The sequence below is a fragment of the Plectrocnemia conspersa genome, unplaced genomic scaffold (genome assembly GCF_051122295.1).
Source record: "Plectrocnemia conspersa isolate PC_06_02 unplaced genomic scaffold, ASM5112229v1 ptg000011l, whole genome shotgun sequence".
Lineage (NCBI taxonomy): Eukaryota > Metazoa > Arthropoda > Insecta > Trichoptera > Polycentropodidae > Plectrocnemia > Plectrocnemia conspersa.
The window spans coordinates 4,897,283-4,915,654 of record NW_028277175.1 but is presented as its reverse complement, the minus strand read 5'-3'; the positions used below and the strand labels follow the sequence as shown (position 1 = coordinate 4,915,654).

At 32.6% G+C, this 18,372-nt stretch overlaps 3 protein-coding genes across 4 annotated transcripts; 2 read left to right on the top strand and 1 right to left on the bottom strand.

Annotated features, from left to right (window-relative positions):
* Window positions 1-873: 873 nt before the first annotated feature.
* Window positions 874-10,598, top strand: Rop (Syntaxin-binding protein Rop). Of its 2 annotated transcripts, none has more exons than XM_088198475.1 (11): window positions 874-914; window positions 4,004-4,171; window positions 4,239-4,394; window positions 5,262-5,365; window positions 5,636-5,784; window positions 5,849-5,906; window positions 5,970-6,124; window positions 6,183-6,573; window positions 6,644-6,811; window positions 9,068-9,347; window positions 9,414-10,598. In XM_088198475.1, the coding sequence occupies exons 1-11, from the start codon at window positions 887-889 to the stop codon at window positions 9,545-9,547; spliced, it is 1,791 nt and encodes a 596-aa protein (XP_088054601.1). In that variant the 5' UTR covers window positions 874-886; the 3' UTR covers window positions 9,548-10,598. The 2 variants fall into 2 exon arrangements, with proteins under 2 accessions (XP_088054601.1, XP_088054600.1); XM_088198474.1 differs by lacking the exon at window positions 5,262-5,365 and adding an exon at window positions 4,481-4,584.
* A 395-nt stretch (window positions 10,599-10,993) lies between these two features.
* Ass (argininosuccinate synthase) lies at window positions 10,994-15,879 on the top strand. The gene is made up of 10 exons (XM_088198539.1): window positions 10,994-11,148; window positions 11,210-11,315; window positions 13,403-13,563; window positions 13,691-13,775; window positions 13,834-13,979; window positions 14,036-14,157; window positions 14,225-14,370; window positions 14,435-14,526; window positions 14,587-14,735; window positions 15,638-15,879. The coding sequence occupies exons 1-10, from the start codon at window positions 11,084-11,086 to the stop codon at window positions 15,808-15,810; spliced, it is 1,245 nt and encodes a 414-aa protein (XP_088054665.1). The 5' UTR covers window positions 10,994-11,083; the 3' UTR covers window positions 15,811-15,879.
* LOC148229204 (uncharacterized) lies at window positions 15,803-17,394 on the bottom strand. The gene is made up of 2 exons (XM_088198549.1): window positions 17,216-17,394; window positions 15,803-17,141 (listed from the first exon to the last, which is right to left on the bottom strand). Exons 1-2 carry the CDS (start codon window positions 17,312-17,314, stop codon window positions 16,071-16,073), a joined length of 1,170 nt encoding a protein of 389 aa, XP_088054675.1. The 5' UTR covers window positions 17,315-17,394; the 3' UTR covers window positions 15,803-16,070.
* Between the last annotated feature and the right edge of the window lie 978 nt (window positions 17,395-18,372).

Below are 18,372 nucleotides of genomic sequence, written 5' to 3'. Positions count from 1 at the left end.
GTCTATACGTTAAGTTTCACTGGTCCTTCGAAGCTTTGTTAAAACAACTTTTCTAAAATGATCGACAGGACAACGTCAAGAACGTAAAGGTTAACAATAAAACGTCAACTTTTCTCAATGAGAGAAGTTAAACAGCAGACCTTTACAACCGGATATTTTGCCAGCATTTTCTCGCCATTTCTCGTTGACAGGAGAAGTAAGAACATATTAAATAGCTGAAAAGTTTCTAAACCTAATTAAGAAATCATTATTATGAAGATTCAGTTAATTCCTTATTAGAGGCATAATTTGACATAGTCAAAACAGTGGCTAGCTCAAAATAAACTAGTAGTAAAATAATAAGTTCAATATTGCCATTTGTTAGGTGAATGAGTATTTTAGTAAAATACTATCGAAATATATTTTACGGGTAGATATATATTTGTTCTACTGCTATGATATCTGTTGTAAAAACTGTTTAATTTATTTGTTTTATTATTATAAGAAAATATTTCCCCTCATCAAAGCAAACAATTACTAATTCTAATAAAAAACTCCCGATTTTTAAATATTTAAAATTGTATCATGATGGGGCTATAATGTTTGTACACAAGTGACCAGCCTTCTGACCATTGGTTTTTGAGCGTGGCGCCAATATTCTTAAGAACTACCAATATATTTTTAAATATTTCATAATAAAAATATGTAAAACATATTCTTTATTGTAACTTATATTATTTTATTGAATTTAATATGTATTAAATATTAATGGTAGTTCAATTTTTTTTAATTAATTACTGTCAAACTGTACCATAGACAATTCGCTGAGCTTCCGTGTTGTCTACTGCTTTTTGTTAGTGCTGCCATCTGTTGGACGTCGACAGCACGGCTGTCAGTGGAAACAAAGATGGCGCTCAAGGCGCAGGTGGGGCAAAGTAAGTCCTGATTTTTATTCAATTTTAAGCAATAATCCGGTTTATTGACTCTCGAAATATATAGCAAACCATACATATTCCATTATTGATCCATTTCTACGCTCGTCAAAGCTCAATGTCAAGTCTCAAACGTTATTTTAATTTTTTTTAACAAACGTCAATTCAAGCTAATCGTTTCTTCGGCGTTCGTCCTTCTATGACTAATAGCAGTTGATTATTTCAATCAACTCTGATAACGGTATCGTAGTATAACGTAATGTTTATAATGTGTAATCATTTACACAATTACGGCGGATATTTCAACAATGATGGTCGATAAACGCTAATTAGGCAATCGTGTCAGTGTGTAGCATCAATTGTTTAGTGTAATTAGTAGTTATTGCGCAAATTGAGGCGATTTTGCTAGAATTTTCGCCGCGCTTGTCAATGTATTGATTTTCCGGTCGCAGTGGTGGGAGAAGTTTAGGGGTGGGGGAGCGCATGACGTCTAGCGCAGGATCGATAGCAGCACCCTACGCAAATAACTTCTTTGTTAGGGCAACTTCCATGTTTTCAAGGACAAAAGTGCATTCATAATTGCATTATCACTTACTTATGAGATCATGTTTCGTAAAAATGATCTTAACATGTTAGTTTTTATAGATTATTAAATATTTATTTTTTAAAACAAGGTTAATCCGTTAATATGATTGGATATCTTAAAGCCTGACGTTTATATGTATGAATAAACGAAAAATCACATATATAAACATAAAGATAACAGTGATTTAAAATATTTTAATGCACATTTCATTGATGTATTTGCAGAAATGTAATTTTTTATTTTAGCCAAAAAATCAACTTCAACTGAATGCACATTCTAAACAACATATATTTAATCGTAAAATTGAAGTATTCCAAATATTTTTGATTGAACTTAAATTTGTGTATCTTATCTTGTTCAGAAATATTTCATTATGATATAATATGAGATGTGTAAGATTTGCCAATCTGATTCAATGACAACATGTAATTTATCATGTTTTGATCTGTGTGGAAATAATTTGACTCAATTTTATAGATATATTACTCATATTTACCTACATTCAATCTAGTGAGAATTCTTTATCAATATAAAGTAAGTTTGTTTGTTTACATTCATGAAATATCTATTTAATTTTTTATATTCAACATAAAAATCAATCTTAAAAGATCATCGTAAAGACAGACTTCACTTAGGAGCAACTTAAAACTGATTTAAAATTTACCTGAACAAAAGTTTTAGTGACTTTATAGCCTGTATAGTGTTAAATTTGATTCCAAACATATTAAATATCAAATAAAATAAATCAACGTTATAGAAAAAAACACGTTTATTGACATTCAAATATTTGCAAATTGATCTGTATTTTTACGAGTTATAACAAAAATGCTATCTTAAATTTTAACACGTTAACGACCATTCCCGCTTTTCTGCGTCTGTATAACCAGGGCTGTGGAGTTGTTAAAAATATAAACAATTTTAATAAGATTATTCTATTTAACGAGCGTTCCCAAACCAACAGCGACGACACGATTTTATTGCTTTTGGTGTGGATTTTCGACTTCTGAGAAATGATAATTATTTTTGCGCTCTCCTATTGGTCAAAATTCGGCTTAGATATGCTTCATTCAATTCTCATTTATTTAAGTCTTCAAGCCAGAAAAATGCATGTCATTTGATGTAATACTATAAATGTAAATTATAAAAAAACGACTACTGACTGGCCAACTTTTATCCCCCATGGAAAAATATGAAATGACGTCCCTGGAAGTGACATATTTCTGTCTTTATATTCTTTTTACATTCAGTGACGTTATATATCCAATATTGCAGTGCTCCGCAACCTGTGTGCCGCAAGCCGATACTAAGTGTGCCGCTAAGATAATGTCAACTTATACTAAACTATTTATTTTTTATCGTCAACAAACATATCCAGCTAATTGTTCTGAACTTTTACATCTGTTTTAACTCTGGTCTCCATTATTATTTTAAAGAATTCATTGGTCAAAGTTTCTTGAGCAGAGTGACCTCTGAGATTCTTTGAAAACTACCTACTACACAATGAGAATTCCCAAAACTAGAACGCATTCCAATGAACAAAAGATGGTGCAGAAATTACGTCTTGGCTCCACTAGATGCAGTTTTTATATTATGGATGCGAAATTTATCTATCTTTATTATGTATTTACTTCTGATGTGCTGCGGAATTTTGGAAACACTTTTGGTGTGTTGTGGATGAAAAAAGGTTGCAGAGCACTGCAATATTGCACGGTTCATTAATTAAAAAATATTCTATTTTATCAGATACAACCTCTGACCATCAAGCGATATTTTGAGAAAAATCCAATCGCATTTCATTATTGCCTTCTATCTTCTCTATTGGTTACCTTTGAATTTCTTCTATTTATTTGCATTCTTCTGGTTGTTCTTTGATATATTTTTTTTCTTTTACATCTTTGTTATTTTTCACACATAGTTCGATATTTATTTTTGAGAAAAATGCATTCAAAGATTTTGTTTGATTAAGCGAAATTTGCTCTATTTTCTGTGATCACAATTTTTTTTAAACTTATGTCTTAAAAATTATACCCTTTGATTAATGTTTACATTTACACAAATATTATGATTCGCAACAATTAATTTAAATCTACAATTTTCAATCGTCGTTTTGCATACTAAAAATATTTCGTCACCGAAAAAAGATGAAAGCTGTGTATTTGCATGCATACTCAGAAATAGGTATGCACATGCGCTCATAAACACCCTATTGATTTTTTACTCAAGGCTACAAATAAGTGCAAATTTGGAGCTTTTCGAAAATGTGATACATTTAATAAAATAACGAACGCTTTTGTGCAAACAAACACTTCTTTTCTACAGAAACTGTCATGATGCTGTATTGGATTGCTATAGAAAAACTAATATTTCATCAAAAAAATATTTTTCAAAAATACTAGGCCGCGCTAGGGTCATATTGATTGCTTTTCTTATTATATATTATAAATCACATATACACGCTTCAAATCTACAGTTGTATAGTAACATGATTTTTATTTATTTTTTATAGAAATTATGAATGATGTCATTCGCTACAAAGGTACTAAAAAAGGTGGTGCAGCTGCAGCGGCTGCCGCCAACAATGTAGAATGGCGCATCCTCGTTGTAGATCAACTTGCGATGAGGATGGTGTCGGCGTGCTGCAAAATGCACGATATATCAGCAGAAGGAATTACACGTTCGTAACATTATTCCACATGCATACATCTTACGTTTTGAAATTGCTAATCCAACGTTTCTCACAGTGGTGGAAGACATTCACAAGAAACGAGAGCCTCTTTACACCATGGAGGCCGTGTACCTGATCACTCCGTGCGAGAAATCGGTGCACGCACTCATCAATGACTTTTCGGCGACGAGCCGCGTGATGTACAAAGGCGCTCACGTCTTCTTCACTGAAGGTATATTTTCCCTCGTTTCGATTTTATTATTCTTTTATGATTTTTGGTTTGTTTTTTTATTTTTATTTATCGATATGTTTTATCAGCGTGTCCGTCGCCCATCTTTGATCAGCTATGCAAAGCCAAGGTCTCAAAGTATATCAAAACATTGAAGGAAATCAACATAGCGTTTATACCTTACGAAAAACAGGTTTGTTTGAAAAACTATGTACTATGCGATGTGATACAAATTTAACCAACTAATATTGTTCGTGGTGCTGGTGGCTTTGAGACTTTTAACGCATATCTGAATTAACTATTTTTATATGTATCTTTTTTTATATATTATATATCAATATGCTTAATATTTAGGGTGGATTATATATAATATAATATTTATGTTATAACGTTCTTATATGTGACACCTAGAATCAACATCAGATCTTGACTCTGTGTTATTTTAATTTCACTTTTGCCTTTTAAGGCTTCCCTGCGTTGAGCGAGTTCTCTTTAGTGTAAAGTTATATACAGTAGACCCCCAATAACGGTCGTGCTCATTGGGTGCGTGTAGTTGGGGCACTAGAAAATACTCATACAATTTTTTGCAACGCACAGTAATGGGCATCCAAATAGCACGTCTCTAATTTACTGCGTTATTGGGGGGTCTAATGTAGTCTTAGGTACAATTTATCACAATACAATCTAATACGAAATCCATTTAACGTGTTTGTTTATGCGAGGCGGGGGCGGGTTCCTCGACGTTTTTTTTTATATTTTTGATATTGATTTTAGGTGTATCATATTCTATATGTTTTATATGTGTATTTAACGTTGCAATGTAAGCTTTCAAAAATTCTATTATGTATTTCGTCGTTGTTTTCAATATAGTCTGTCCTGAAGAACTGTTCAATGAATTGTGCAAGTCCTGTGCCGCTCGCAAGATCAGGACACTGAAGGAGATAAACATTGCATTTTTACCATACGAAAGCCAGGTTAATAACGATTAGAACATAGTAGAGCGATACACATTTTAGTTCTTATGTTTTATTTACATATTTTTAGATAGAACCGAATAGTGTTGAAAAATCATCCTAGACATTGATTCTATATTTATTTCGATCATTAACGAGACGATAACATTAACAACTTCACTTTTTATTTTGTTTGCATTTGCACACGTTTGTCTCAAATGCTTGATTGCATGTATGAATCGTTATTGACGTTTTGATATGTTTTTTTATATTTAATTGTATGATTTTCAGGTGTTCTCTCTGGATTCACCTGAGACTTTCCAGTGTTGGTACAATCCAGCTTTGAAAGATGCTCGCAATGCCAACATGGAGCGTATTGCGGAGCAAATCGCAACTCTGTGCGCAACGCTCGGAGAATATCCGGCCATCAGATACAGGAGGTAATTCTTTTAAAATACACAATAAAACTACTGATTACACTGATTGATTTATGTATTTTTTTAGTGACCGTTTCAATGAAGATCTCGCTCAACACGTGAAGCAGAAGTTGGAATCGTACAAGGTAATTTATTTTTATATAATACGTAGTAAGCTAAAAGTGGTTTAACTTGATTAATATTTTTAGGCTGATGATTCCACAATGGGAGACGGTCCTGAAAAAGCTCGTTCCCAATTGCTGCTCTTAGATCGCGGATTCGATTGCGTATCTCCGCTTCTTCACGAACTGACTCTCCAAGCCATGGCTTATGATTTGCTTCCTATTGAAAACGATGTTTATAAGTAAGAATATAATAAAATATATTCATTTGTTATCATAATAACATTAAATTTGAATCAGATATGAAGCTACTGCCGGGGCTCCGATGAAGGAAGTACTATTGGACGAGAACGACGAGCTTTGGGTGGAGCTTCGTCATCAGCACATTGCTATTGTGTCGCAGAGCGTCACAAAGAACTTGAAAAAGTTCACTGAGTCTAAGAGGATGGGCGCCGGTGACAAGCAGTCCATGAGGGATCTCTCTCAGATGATCAAGAAGATGCCGCAGTATCAGAAGGAGCTGTCCAAGTATGCGACTCATCTCCATCTCGCCGAAGATTGCATGAAGACTTATCAAGGATACGTAGATAAGTTGTGCAAGGTCGAACAAGATTTGGCAATGGGCACTGACGCTGAAGGCGAGCGGATCAAGGATCATATGAGGAATATTGTGCCGATCCTCTTGGATAAGGTATTAAGATTGTTTTGGACTTGAATTTAAATTGTTACATTTTAATATATAAATGTATTATGTTCGATAGAACGTCTCCAACTATGACAAGATGCGTATCATCGCTCTGTACGTGATGTCCAAGAACGGTATCTCGGAAGAAAATCTCAATAAGCTGGTGACACATGCTGAAATTCTGCCGCAAGAGAAGCAAACCGTTGCTAATCTTGCTCATCTCGGAATCAACGTTGTTGTCGATGTAAGTACAAAAATTAGGCTTGTATCTTTCGGTTCAGAATACATCGGCCAGAATAAATATTAATGGTCAGAATTTATATTAACCCTTTTAATGACAAGCGAAATTAGGTTTTGTATGCTATGCTTTTGATTCCAAGAACACAATGTAGTGTATCCACATTAAATATAAACTGAAGTAAAATTCAATTTAATATGATATAAATGTAGCGTGTCACATGTTTTTCTGCTTTTTTAATGTTTCAATGCATTTCTCTGAACAAGCAATAAAAATATGGTTCTGAATAAAATTTGGTTAGAACACAAAGGGGCATCACCAAACTATGTAAATTATATAAAATTATATTTCAGTCTTCCATATGCTAATTTTTTTATGTTTATAGCTTTGTCAGACTAAAAATAATTTACGATCAAATTATACCATCATCTCAGGTAGTCACTACCTGTCCCGTGGATTACCAGCAGCAGACAGGTAGTGACTACCTTTTACTATTGGTATAGCGTGTTAATAGTTTAGGCGCGAGCAAGAATTATTTTTAAAATAATTTTTTTTTTATAATATATTGCTATAATATTTTTTTTTAATTCACACAATGTCCTATACTTTAATTCTGATCGTCTTATATTTTTATTCTAAACATTTATTATTATTATTTATTTTATTCATTTATTTAGTTAATATAGCTAATTCTTTATTCACTAAACAAATTTAATCAAAACATACTTTTAAAACATAAACAAAATATAAAAAAATACTTAATATTATAATTTATTTCTTAATGCAAAAAGGTGTTATTTTTGCGAATTGTCCTATGAATATTATTATACAAATTCACACCTCTGTACATTATTCCCCTGGCCGTACTCGTTTTCTTATACCTAACTATGCTAAAATTGTCTCTATTTCTAGTATTAAATCTTTTTTTTGCTATTTATTCTGACCCAGAATAATTAATTATGACCATTCATTATTTTAATTCTGACCATATGCTATTTTTATTCTGACCATATATTATTTTTATTTTAAGCATTTGATGTTTCTCCTGACCCTAAATAATATAATTATGACCAAGCTGTTAATAAAATTCTGACTGAAATTTAATTGCTATTTTGACCCAAAGTTGATAGTAATTCTGACCATTTAATTTGTTGCCTAAAAATTATTACATGTATATGTTACAGTGAATGTGTATTATTAATTGTTAATACCGTATTATCATGCTTACCATATGCCTCGGTTTGAACTGGGTTTGTCCTGGTTTAACACATCGGTTCCGGTTTTATCGGGATTGTCCCGATTTCACAAAATTTAATTTTAGCTGTCCTGGTTAAGAGTTTTATAATTAGGGCAAGCCTAAGTATTACCAATGAAAGCACATTTTCTCTGGCGTTTCAGTGAAATCATATCGGAATACATTTTCCCCAGTAGATATATATTTCTACTAGTGAAAATAAAATTTATCTGACACGTGCTAGAGAAATTATATTCTGCTCTAAAATGTCATTTGACGGCCTTTAAAAAAAAGTAAAAGTGCGCTCTTCAAACACAAATCTAACTTAAACAAAATGACTATAGTTGGATTTTGTTTAGGTTTAAACAGCGAATGGACGTTTCACAACTGTCAAATTGAGTTTCATAAGCATTTTAGAGTGGCATGTAATTTCACTAGGTCACATCAGTTAAATTATATTTTTTCTAGTAGAAATATTTATAAATATAGTAGAAAATGTATTCTCATATGATTTCACTGAAATAGTTATTGAAATTATACTTTAACTACTGAAAAATACACGTTCACTGTAACACGTAACCCTAAGGTTGTCAAATGCTTTATTTTTTTAAATAACCATATTTCGCGTTAGATTTGTCCGCATATTATGTGTTAAAACGAATAATGACATATGGAAAAAAAAATCAGGAGTACAAGCAATAATTCCAATATTGTATTAACCCAAAGATTCCAATCAAAAACATTGAGATTGTCATACCAAATTTTTAATTAAGTATCAAGAATAACTGTTAAATCAAATGGTCGAACATTTCTCATCTTATTTTATAGACACAGATTCATTTTCATAGACACATCCGCTTTTGAAAAGTTTGACTTCTAAATTCAAAGATGCAGATGTTGATTGTTTTTTTTTTTTGAGATATAACAGCAGCTGTTCGAATTTTATATTGGCGTGGTGTTACGAAATAAACGCAGCATATTTTTTAGTTGTATGACGACTGTTGATTTATTTATCTATATAATTTTAGGGCAACCGCAAGAAGCAGTTCTCAGTGACTCGCAAGGAACGCATCACTGAGCAAACATACCAAATGTCTCGTTGGACTCCCGTCATCAAGGACATCATGGAGGATGCCATCGAAGACAAGTTGGACCAAAGACACTTCCCATTCTTGCCCCTTCCGGCTGGACGCGCATATGGCGCAGCTTACCATGCTCCGACGAGTGCTCGTTATGGACAGTGGCACAAGGATAAGACACAGCAGACGATCAAGAACGTCCCTCGTTTGATCGTATTTATTGTTGGCGGTTAGTATACATTTTACTCTAAGCTTCCAATCGACTCGATTTGACGCAATCAATGTTTTTTTACAGGTATCTCCTTCTCCGAGATTCGCTGCGCTTACGAGGTCACGCAGGCCGTCAAGAACTGGGAGGTCATCATCGGCTCGTCGCACATTCTGACACCGGAAAGCTTTTTATCCGATCTGGCCAGCCTGAGTGCTTGAAAAGTTCACTTCGAAGACAACTTGTAGAGGAATCGTTGAATATTATTCTATTTTTTGAATATTTAATTATGTATAGTTTTTATGATTATTAATCATTTGCTTTAATTTCACAAGTGTGCACTTTTAATTTTAATTTTAAATTAAGCGTATCTCTGTTAAATTCCATTATTTCCCTAATTTATGGTGTGCAAGTTGAGTTTTCAGTATTATGTGTGTATATAATTTCGCTCAAAAAAATTACTTCGCAAGATTGCCTGGGTGTTATTGAGGTCTCGGATGACCGATCGTGATTATAGATGGTGAGATACGTTGTTGAGGAGTCGTAAAGTAAATTTGTAGTCCTTTTACTACGTATTTAAATGTAACAATATTTACATTATATATATTAGGAAAACGGAGATAAAGTGACGATTCAGCCTTGTAAACTAGTTAAAAGTCTTGATGTAGCGTCCTTAGTTTTTGGAATACGTTCAATAGTACATGGTGATTTACACTAAATTAACGTTCTTAACTTAACACCTGCTATTATCATGTGTATTATATGTTTAATTTAGTTTTATTGTGTTATTTTTATTATAAAACAGAGTTTATTGTATTGAAATTTGAGTCTATCGTAATAATACATATTGTTTGCATGCTGATATATTATATTTCTCTCATGGTTAAAATAACCATTCAAACATTGTACGTATAAATATTAAATATGTTTTTCTCTAATATTAAAACGATTGTTATACTCGTAATATGAAGACTTTGGCTTATCGAAACGTTTGTAATTGTGTAATAGCGATGTAACATATTATTAGTAACATCTGCCTAAAGTTGAATGCATGACTAATTCAAATCATTAATAAATTTCTCAGATCGCTCTAAATGTTACAAGTTCAATAAACCGTATTGTTCAGTAAAACGTTCATTGTTAACCTGTGATATATTATTTAGCGTCTATTTTCCTCTAAATAGATCTTCCTGTTGCTTTTTATCTTTTTGGTTTTAGAAGATGTTTTATTGAACAGTGCGGCTATTTAATATTTTATGTACTATATATATATAAACAAAGTAGATTCCAGAAACTTTTAACAGTTATATATTAATAATAATATAATAGATGTGTCAATTGATTCAAAAATACATTATAATATATTTACCTTATTCAAAAATATTAGATTATATTATAACCATTTAAAAGTCATTAAATATGAAAATAAAAATCTGTTTCAAGTATCAAATACATTATAAATATATTTATCGATGCTGTACGTCTGTCGTTTTATTATATAATTGTTAAATACCCTGTAATTAGATAACTCAATTATTTTAATAACGGTGTTGTTGAGAACTCTTCAGTATCAAACGTTGAAAGGTTATCTCCATTGTACCGCTATTGTCAAAATATTATATAGTTATAATACAAAAATATTTATTTTTAATATAAGAGAATATGGGGCTGCAAATTTTGAGATGCCATGAAACAATAAATGATGAGAGAAGTATTTCTTTAATAAATCATTTACGGTTTGACTGCCTACGAAGGAAATGTCAAAGGAATTGGTTATCTTGGCGTATTCTGGCGGATTAGATACTAGCTGTATTTTAAAATGGTTCGTTTTAACGTCACTTTAATTTGGAGCTATTTTTTTATTATATTATATTAACTTTCAGGTTGTTAGAAAAGAACTACAATGTAGTCTGTTATATGGCAAATGTTGGACAAGATGAAGATTTTGATGCGGCACGCCAAAAAGCACTAACCATCGGCGCTAAAGACGTAATATGATAGTTGACACAATCTGGGGAGCATTTTGAAAAAAATCTAACCATTAATTGTGATACGATGCTTCACAGATTGTTTTAGCCACTTAATTTAAATATTTTATGGTTTAAATTTGTGATTCAAATCCAAGCTATATACCTAATATTTATTTCCGCTAAACTTTTTCTAACATAAATAACGAGAAATAAGGACTTTTGCATTGTCGTGTCGAAGATTGAGTTGAACTTTTGCTGATTCGGATGACTGCTTAGCTGCTGTTTTTTCGAGCATAACTCCGCTTGATGCTAGTTCGTCTGAATTTATAATTTCAAGGGGGGGGTTTCAACATTTTTTTCCAATCCTCAGTCCTTGACCAATGTTAATGATTCGGGGCGGAGCCAGACTCTTTGATTTTACTAATACATATAAAATTCTGGCGTGTGTTTCATAACGATAATGTGATCAGATGTCCTCAAAAAGACATTTTTGAGCTCCCGCAGCATTCCTTAAATGAATAAAAATGTCAGAGATGTCCATTTTCATTTTCTTCGATGTCCTTTGATATTTTTAAAATCTGGTCACCTTAATAACGGTAATGTGCAATTCAGGTATACTGTACCTACTCAGATAAGATATTTGGATTCGATCCTTGTTGTTTTTCTGTGTTAAAGTAAGGTCATACGGTTTTAGTGCACTAGTTCAGAAATATTAATGAATAGCGTTAATGAGCAAAATTTGACAAAGCCATTTTAAACACGTTGTAGTAGTATCCTAACTGAATAAGAAACGCTTACATTTTTACTAGTCTCTTATCTTTACTTTTCGAACATCCCTCGTAAGTAAAATAAAAATGCTGTCCGACATTGATTACTATATGAATCCTATATGCTTCTTTTATGTTTTTATCTAATCTTACCACGATTCTCAATAATTTAATACTATTGGTCTGATTTATTTGGGACATGCCCGTTACAAATGTCGTTATTGTCAAAAAATGTTTTGCCCAAACCTTAAACTACTGGCTTACGTACTGCACGGACGCGGTGGTGAGCCTATGTTTAATGTTACGTAGAAGTAAAATACAGCAAGTGTTTTTTTATTGCTCCCTCAAGCCGCAGATTTTATGAGTGTTAATTTGGCGATGGGATCGTGATGGTTGGTAATTAGACACAGATTGAGCTGTTGCAGTAGTAATTTTTATTGAACGATTTTACATGTTTGTATATACCATGAACGAGGCGTGCCAGTGTGAAGGAATCCGTTAAGCCAGTGCTACCAGAGTGCCGCCAAATTTTGGCCATAAAGAAATCTAAATAAATATATAATTTTTTTACAAGCTGGCTTACATAAATTATGTCACAGATTTTTCATGAATTTTTACCCCTCCCCTCCCCACCCAAAACCTGTGACATAATTTATGGAAGCCACCTATTTGACCGCGCAAGGTACGCATTAAGATATGTTAAGCTCACAGTACAATACTTTTGTATAGCTCAAAATTTCTTACATACTTTGGCGGACGGGTGGTGGCGGGTGGCAATTGCATATAGATTGAGCCGCTGCAGTAGTATTTTTATGAGTTGAAAATATAACTCTAACATATTTGTTACTGAAATATATGTGAGTGAACGGTGGACGAAGCAGCGCCAGCCGTTGTCTTTCAGTCGAGGTCCGGCAAAAGAATGCTACTAAGTTTTGACCATAATGAATGAATAAATAAATAGATAAATAGACCCCTACGTAACTATTATATTAATATATGTTTCAAAAAGGTACAAAATCTTCTAAAGTATTATCAATCGATCTTGAACGATATCAAAACTGCCTCATACGTTGCATATGGACATTTTAATAAAATATAGACTATTGTCTCGCAGTGAGAACGCTCGTTACTGAGCGTTCGTTGAACTTCGTTAAACTTCGTTGACGTTCGCTAATCCTCGTTAACGTTCGCTAGCTTTCATAAAGCCTTTTCGCCGGCTTCTCCGTGGTGCAACAATATATTACAAATTTGATACAAAAATAAATTAAATTTGTCTTGGTCTCTATATATTTATGTTTAAAATAGTAGGCCTACAGACTTTTTTATTATTTATTTTTAGGTGGTTATAGACGATCGTCGCAGGGATTTTGTCGAGAACTATATATTTCCTTCCATACAAATGGGGCTCATATACGAATCGCGCTATTTGTTAGGAACTTCGCTAGCACGTCCCTGTATATCTCAGGGTTTGGTCGATACAGCAAAGAAATTAAACGCAAAGTATGCTATTTTTTACACAATAAAACCTCGATAATATGGATTTATAAAATATTTTTAATCCTGCTTAATTTTTTTGTATATTATTGGCAATGTAATTCTTAAACTATATACATTTATGTAATTCAAGGTACATGTCTCACGGAGCTACCGGAAAGGGTAACGATCAAGTCAGATTTGAACTGAGCGTTTACGCTCTATGGCCTGAAGCCAAGGTAGAGAAGTTAATACAATTGGTTATTTATAAGGAATAACTTTAAATCATTCATTCAGGTAATTGCACCTTGGAGAGAAAGGGAATTCTTTACCAAGTTTGCTGGAAGGCAAGCTTTATTAAAGTATGCTGAAGCTAATTCTATTCCGGTGTCTGTGACTCCAAAAGAGCCGTGGTCCATGGACGGCAATATAATGCACATAAGGTATTCTGTATGCAATCAAGATTTAAATGCATTTTATAATATATATTTTTAACCAGTTACGAGTCTGGACTGTTGGAGAATCCATCTAGATCGGCTCCCAAGAGCTTGTTTCAAATGACCCGTGATCCGACAGAAGCACCAAATGTTCCAACGATCATTGAGATTGAATTTATCAATGGTATATATTCAATTATATTAATAAAACATGAAATTCAAGCATAATTTAATTTATTCATATAATTCAGGAACACCGCATTCGATAATTAATCACAAAGACAACGAGTGTTTAACTACAGATCCTTTGTCCATAGTGAACTATTTGAATAAATGGGGAGGTCTTCATGGAATTGGAAGGATCGATATTGTTGAAAATAGATTCATCGGATTGAAAGTAAGTTTTATTATTATGTTTGGTTTGTTTAACTATTTAACTTGTTACATATCAAATTTATTAGTCTCGTGGAGTTTATGAGACACCAGCTGGAACTATATTATATGTTGCTCATCTGGATTTGGAAGTGTATAGCTTGGATAAAGAGGTTTTGAGGTTAGATATACAATCGAGTGCATTTATGTAGATTTGTGTTAATATTGATTTTAATTGTAGATTGAAGAAGATGTTTCAAGATAAAATGTCGGATTTTATTTATAATGGTTTCTGGTTTTCTCCTGAAGCGTATTATACAAGGCATTGCTTGGAGTATTCGCAAGAAGGCGTCACTGGAGTGGTGACTGTTCAACTGTACAAAGGAAATGGTAGTCTATATATTGTTGCGCTCATTTCATCCATTTAGAATTATTCATATTATTGGCTTAGATGCTTAAAAAAAGATTGTCACTACTGCATATTTTCCAAGAGTCCACTTGAAAATTAATCGGCACTTCTTAGTGGAATCCTTTCAAAGCAGATCATCATCAGACTTCCTGTCGTTGACCAGCGAGTCTTTGGTTATGTATGGCTGAAGTGACAAACTTGTCGTAACTGAAAAAAGTAGCCATAGAGAGGTTCTATATTGATAAAGAGCACAGCTTCGATCTTGATATAAGGCGGATTTCCGGTATCAGCTAAAAAGGCGTTGGCTTAAGAAAACCAAATAAAATTAACCTAATTCGCTTTCGAGGCTTTGAGACGTTATGATACAATTAAGGAAATTGTATTCCCTTGCCCCTTCGAGACTTGCCTCATGCTAGAAATAAATTAACTGCGATCGAATTATTGCACTGTCTGAAATAAAATCTTTGCATCTTGAAAAAACAAATATAAAAACGGTACATGAACTTCACAAAAAGTTTTTAATATAAGCGTTAAACGATAATAAAGGGTGGGCCTTCCAAAATTTTGTTTCGTTCAACGAGCGAATTCTGCGAATTTCTGTCATAGTAGATACATCGATAAACATTCTATACGCAAATGTTTTTCAAATGCATAAAAGCATTTTTTTTGTTAACAAGAAGCGTATAATTGTTTCTCATTTCGAAACAAAATAAATAAAGGACCATGGATTTGGAGCGGCACTAGTCACTCGGGTATATTGAGAGAAAAACGACTACCTGTGTTGCTTATATATACAAATTGTTTAATTTTAAGATTATTTCAAATTTCATTAGAAATAGTATAAACGAATATTCATGTAGTTATAAGATTTAATTAATTTCAGTCACCATCTTGAGTAGAAGCAGTAAAGTATCGCTCTACAGTGAAAAATTGGTGAGCATGGACGAACATGGAGGACTTCAACCTGATCACGCTACAGGCTTCATCAATGTACACGCTATCAGGCTGAAAGAGTATGCTAGGTACAAAAGACAGCAGAAATCAAACATTTGTTAATTATTTCAATATTTTTTTATTAATAAAAAAAATGTTTATAAATAGTAAATAAATGTTTAAAGCAGTGTTCACATTTTCTTTTATTATATATATACCCGCTTGTATACTGGAGGAACAAATACAATTTTGCAATTTCCTAAAATCATAATATATTTCTAAAAAGGAAAAATAAGATGAGTCAATGCAACGCTTACATTTAAGCAATATTATTGATAAGTATATACTAGAGTGGAAAATACAGTTAGGAACATTGAAGACTTTCAAAGAATCAGTTGTTTCTCGAGCTGATTTGATTCATTTTCGCCGTCTTCTATTATATAATAAATTTGACCATCTATTGCTGAATACAATCGATCAATATTAATATTCGTCGAATCTACTCCTACGGGTTCTTCATATATCACATAATTTTCTTCGCCGACAGTATTGTTCAATCCTTCAATTATATTAGAAATCGAATTAGAATCAACGGTTACATATTCGACCCTTTCCATTTGATTATTTGCAGTAGGCAATTGTTCATTGGCACCAGTCCAAGTGATATTACGATCACTTTTTGTACTGTGGACTTTTAAGTGTCTTGTTAATTTGGATTTTGCAGAAAAATCTTTACCGCAAGTGTTGCACGAGAACGGCTTCAGATTTAAGTGCATCATTGTATGCTTCTTCAAATGACCCGATTCAAAAAATGATTTATGGCATATTTCGCATTTGAACCTCTTCGTATTTAAATGATAGAGCATATGACGCTGACGTTCTGAATTTCGGCTGAAGCTTTTTTCGCAAAACTCACAAGGAAATCTTTTCACCTCTAGATGCATCTGTTCGTGTCTGTCCAAACCCGCTTTATCGTAATAACCCTTTCCGCATTTTTCACAAATGTGACTCGGTTTCATTGAGTGCCTTTTCTGGTGAATCTTTAATGAACTGAGCCTAGAAAACGTCTTATTGCACTCTTTACAAGTTAACGATGAATTCGAATGTTTTTTTTCGTACAAAAACTCTTCAAAATTCAAAGATTCGCCATCGTTCTTATCAGCGTTGATATCCAAATATTTGCTTAAATCTAATTGACCACAATCAATCATAAAATCTGACTTGTTTTTATCACAGCCGAAAAGATCATCTTTAAACGTAGGAATTTCGATAATATCTTCTTTCTGTTCGTCTAAAACTAAGTCGAAATGTGATTTGTTCAATTTAGATTCTATCATATTGTTCCAAAGCCATTTGTGCGAAACTTCGATTTGATATCTAAATTTCGTAAATTTATTGACTGAATTGTGACACTGACCGCATATTAACTTCGGTAAGTCGTCCTCGGGGGCAAACTGAAAATTAATGTATATTGTTTGAGATTCTAAGTAATTATATTATGAAAACCACGAAACTGATATAAGAATACTTGAATGTTCGATAAGTTTGATATTCGTTTAGCAGTCGTTGAACCAATGGTTCTCAAAGGAATGCCGCGTCGTAAGCATAATCGACAGATTTCCATCATTTTTAGGTTAGCGTTTGACGTTTGTTAGTTGGACTTGTCAAGATGGCGGCTTTCTAGCCTTAATTCTATGAAAAGTAGCCATCATATTTTGGTCGTAAACAAGTATATTTGGGCTATATTTTTATTTATTTATTTTAAATACTAAAAAATATATATATAAGGTCAAAAAAATTTAACTAACTTAATCATAATTTTGTGATATAAAAACATTATAAATCACTGTTATTAACTTTATAAAAGAGATAAAAAAGTAATAAAGAGTAAATCAATGACATTCAACTCATACAACATAGACTTAAAATCTATAAAGGTCACTAAAAACGCTCAGATCGATTATATTTTATAAATCAATACTAATTTTATATGGTAGATTAGGAAAATTAAGGAAAAACGTATCTGTGAAGATTGATCGGAATTATAATTATACAATAATCACTAATTCTGACCTAATAAATGTATACAAATTAGAACCCATGTCTTTTAGGTATCAATCACCGATTTATATTACTAGTCTATTGTTTGTGTTAATATTTATTGTTTTAATTCTCAAACCTTGATCCTTGTGTGCAGGCCATCTTTTCGAGCTCGAAAGACCAGCGAAAACAAACATGTAAAGTGTCAAAAACTTGTATTGCTGTAGATTTGAGAATTGTGCTTTCATTGGTTGACTTGTGTACAGAATCGACTCTGAGCATACCAACCGATGATCAAAGATTAAAAATATTAAAAGCATACGTTAATATCATTTTTATTACAAAATGTGAAATTATAATACTATTAGCGATATTTCATTGTCCTCAAAAACAAGATAAAATCAAAATTGTGTGAATTCTAAGGTCAGTTTTTCTAACTCAGACGTTGTAGAATTCGTATACCTAGATAGAAGCGGCTTCGCGCTTAACGTTTACTCTATCATCAATTTTAAGGAGCCTTTGGAACACTTCGTGTAAAAAAACAAGGGCCAAAATAACTTGAATGTGTCGTTTCTATCAATCAGTTTGTCTTCGTTGCGATAAATAAAGAAAAAACCCCAAATAAATTGTCTCATTAAGATGCAT

Bases quoted from the DNA above. Each gene is read 5' to 3' on its own strand.
- Rop (XM_088198475.1), top strand. From the start codon at position 887: ATGGCGCTCAAGGCGCAGGTGGGGCAAA. The intron at 4,395-5,261 runs GTATATTTTCCC...TTTTCAATATAG, and splicing joins TCACGTCTTCTTCACTGAAG to TCTGTCCTGAAGAACTGTTC. The intron at 5,907-5,969 runs GTAATTTATTTT...TAATATTTTTAG, and splicing joins AGAAGTTGGAATCGTACAAG to GCTGATGATTCCACAATGGG.
- Ass (XM_088198539.1), top strand. From the start codon at position 11,084: ATGTCAAAGGAATTGGTTATCTTGGCGTATTCTGGCGGATTAGATACT. The intron at 11,316-13,402 runs GTAATATGATAG...ATTTATTTTTAG, and splicing joins TAACCATCGGCGCTAAAGAC to GTGGTTATAGACGATCGTCG. The intron at 13,776-13,833 runs GTAGAGAAGTTA...TCATTCATTCAG, and splicing joins CTCTATGGCCTGAAGCCAAG to GTAATTGCACCTTGGAGAGA.
- LOC148229204 (XM_088198549.1), bottom strand. From the start codon at position 17,314: ATGATGGAAATCTGTCGATTATGCTTACGACGCGGCATTCCTTTGAGA. The intron at 17,142-17,215 runs GTATTCTTATAT...ATTAATTTTCAG, and splicing joins CAAACTTATCGAACATTCAA to TTTGCCCCCGAGGACGACTT.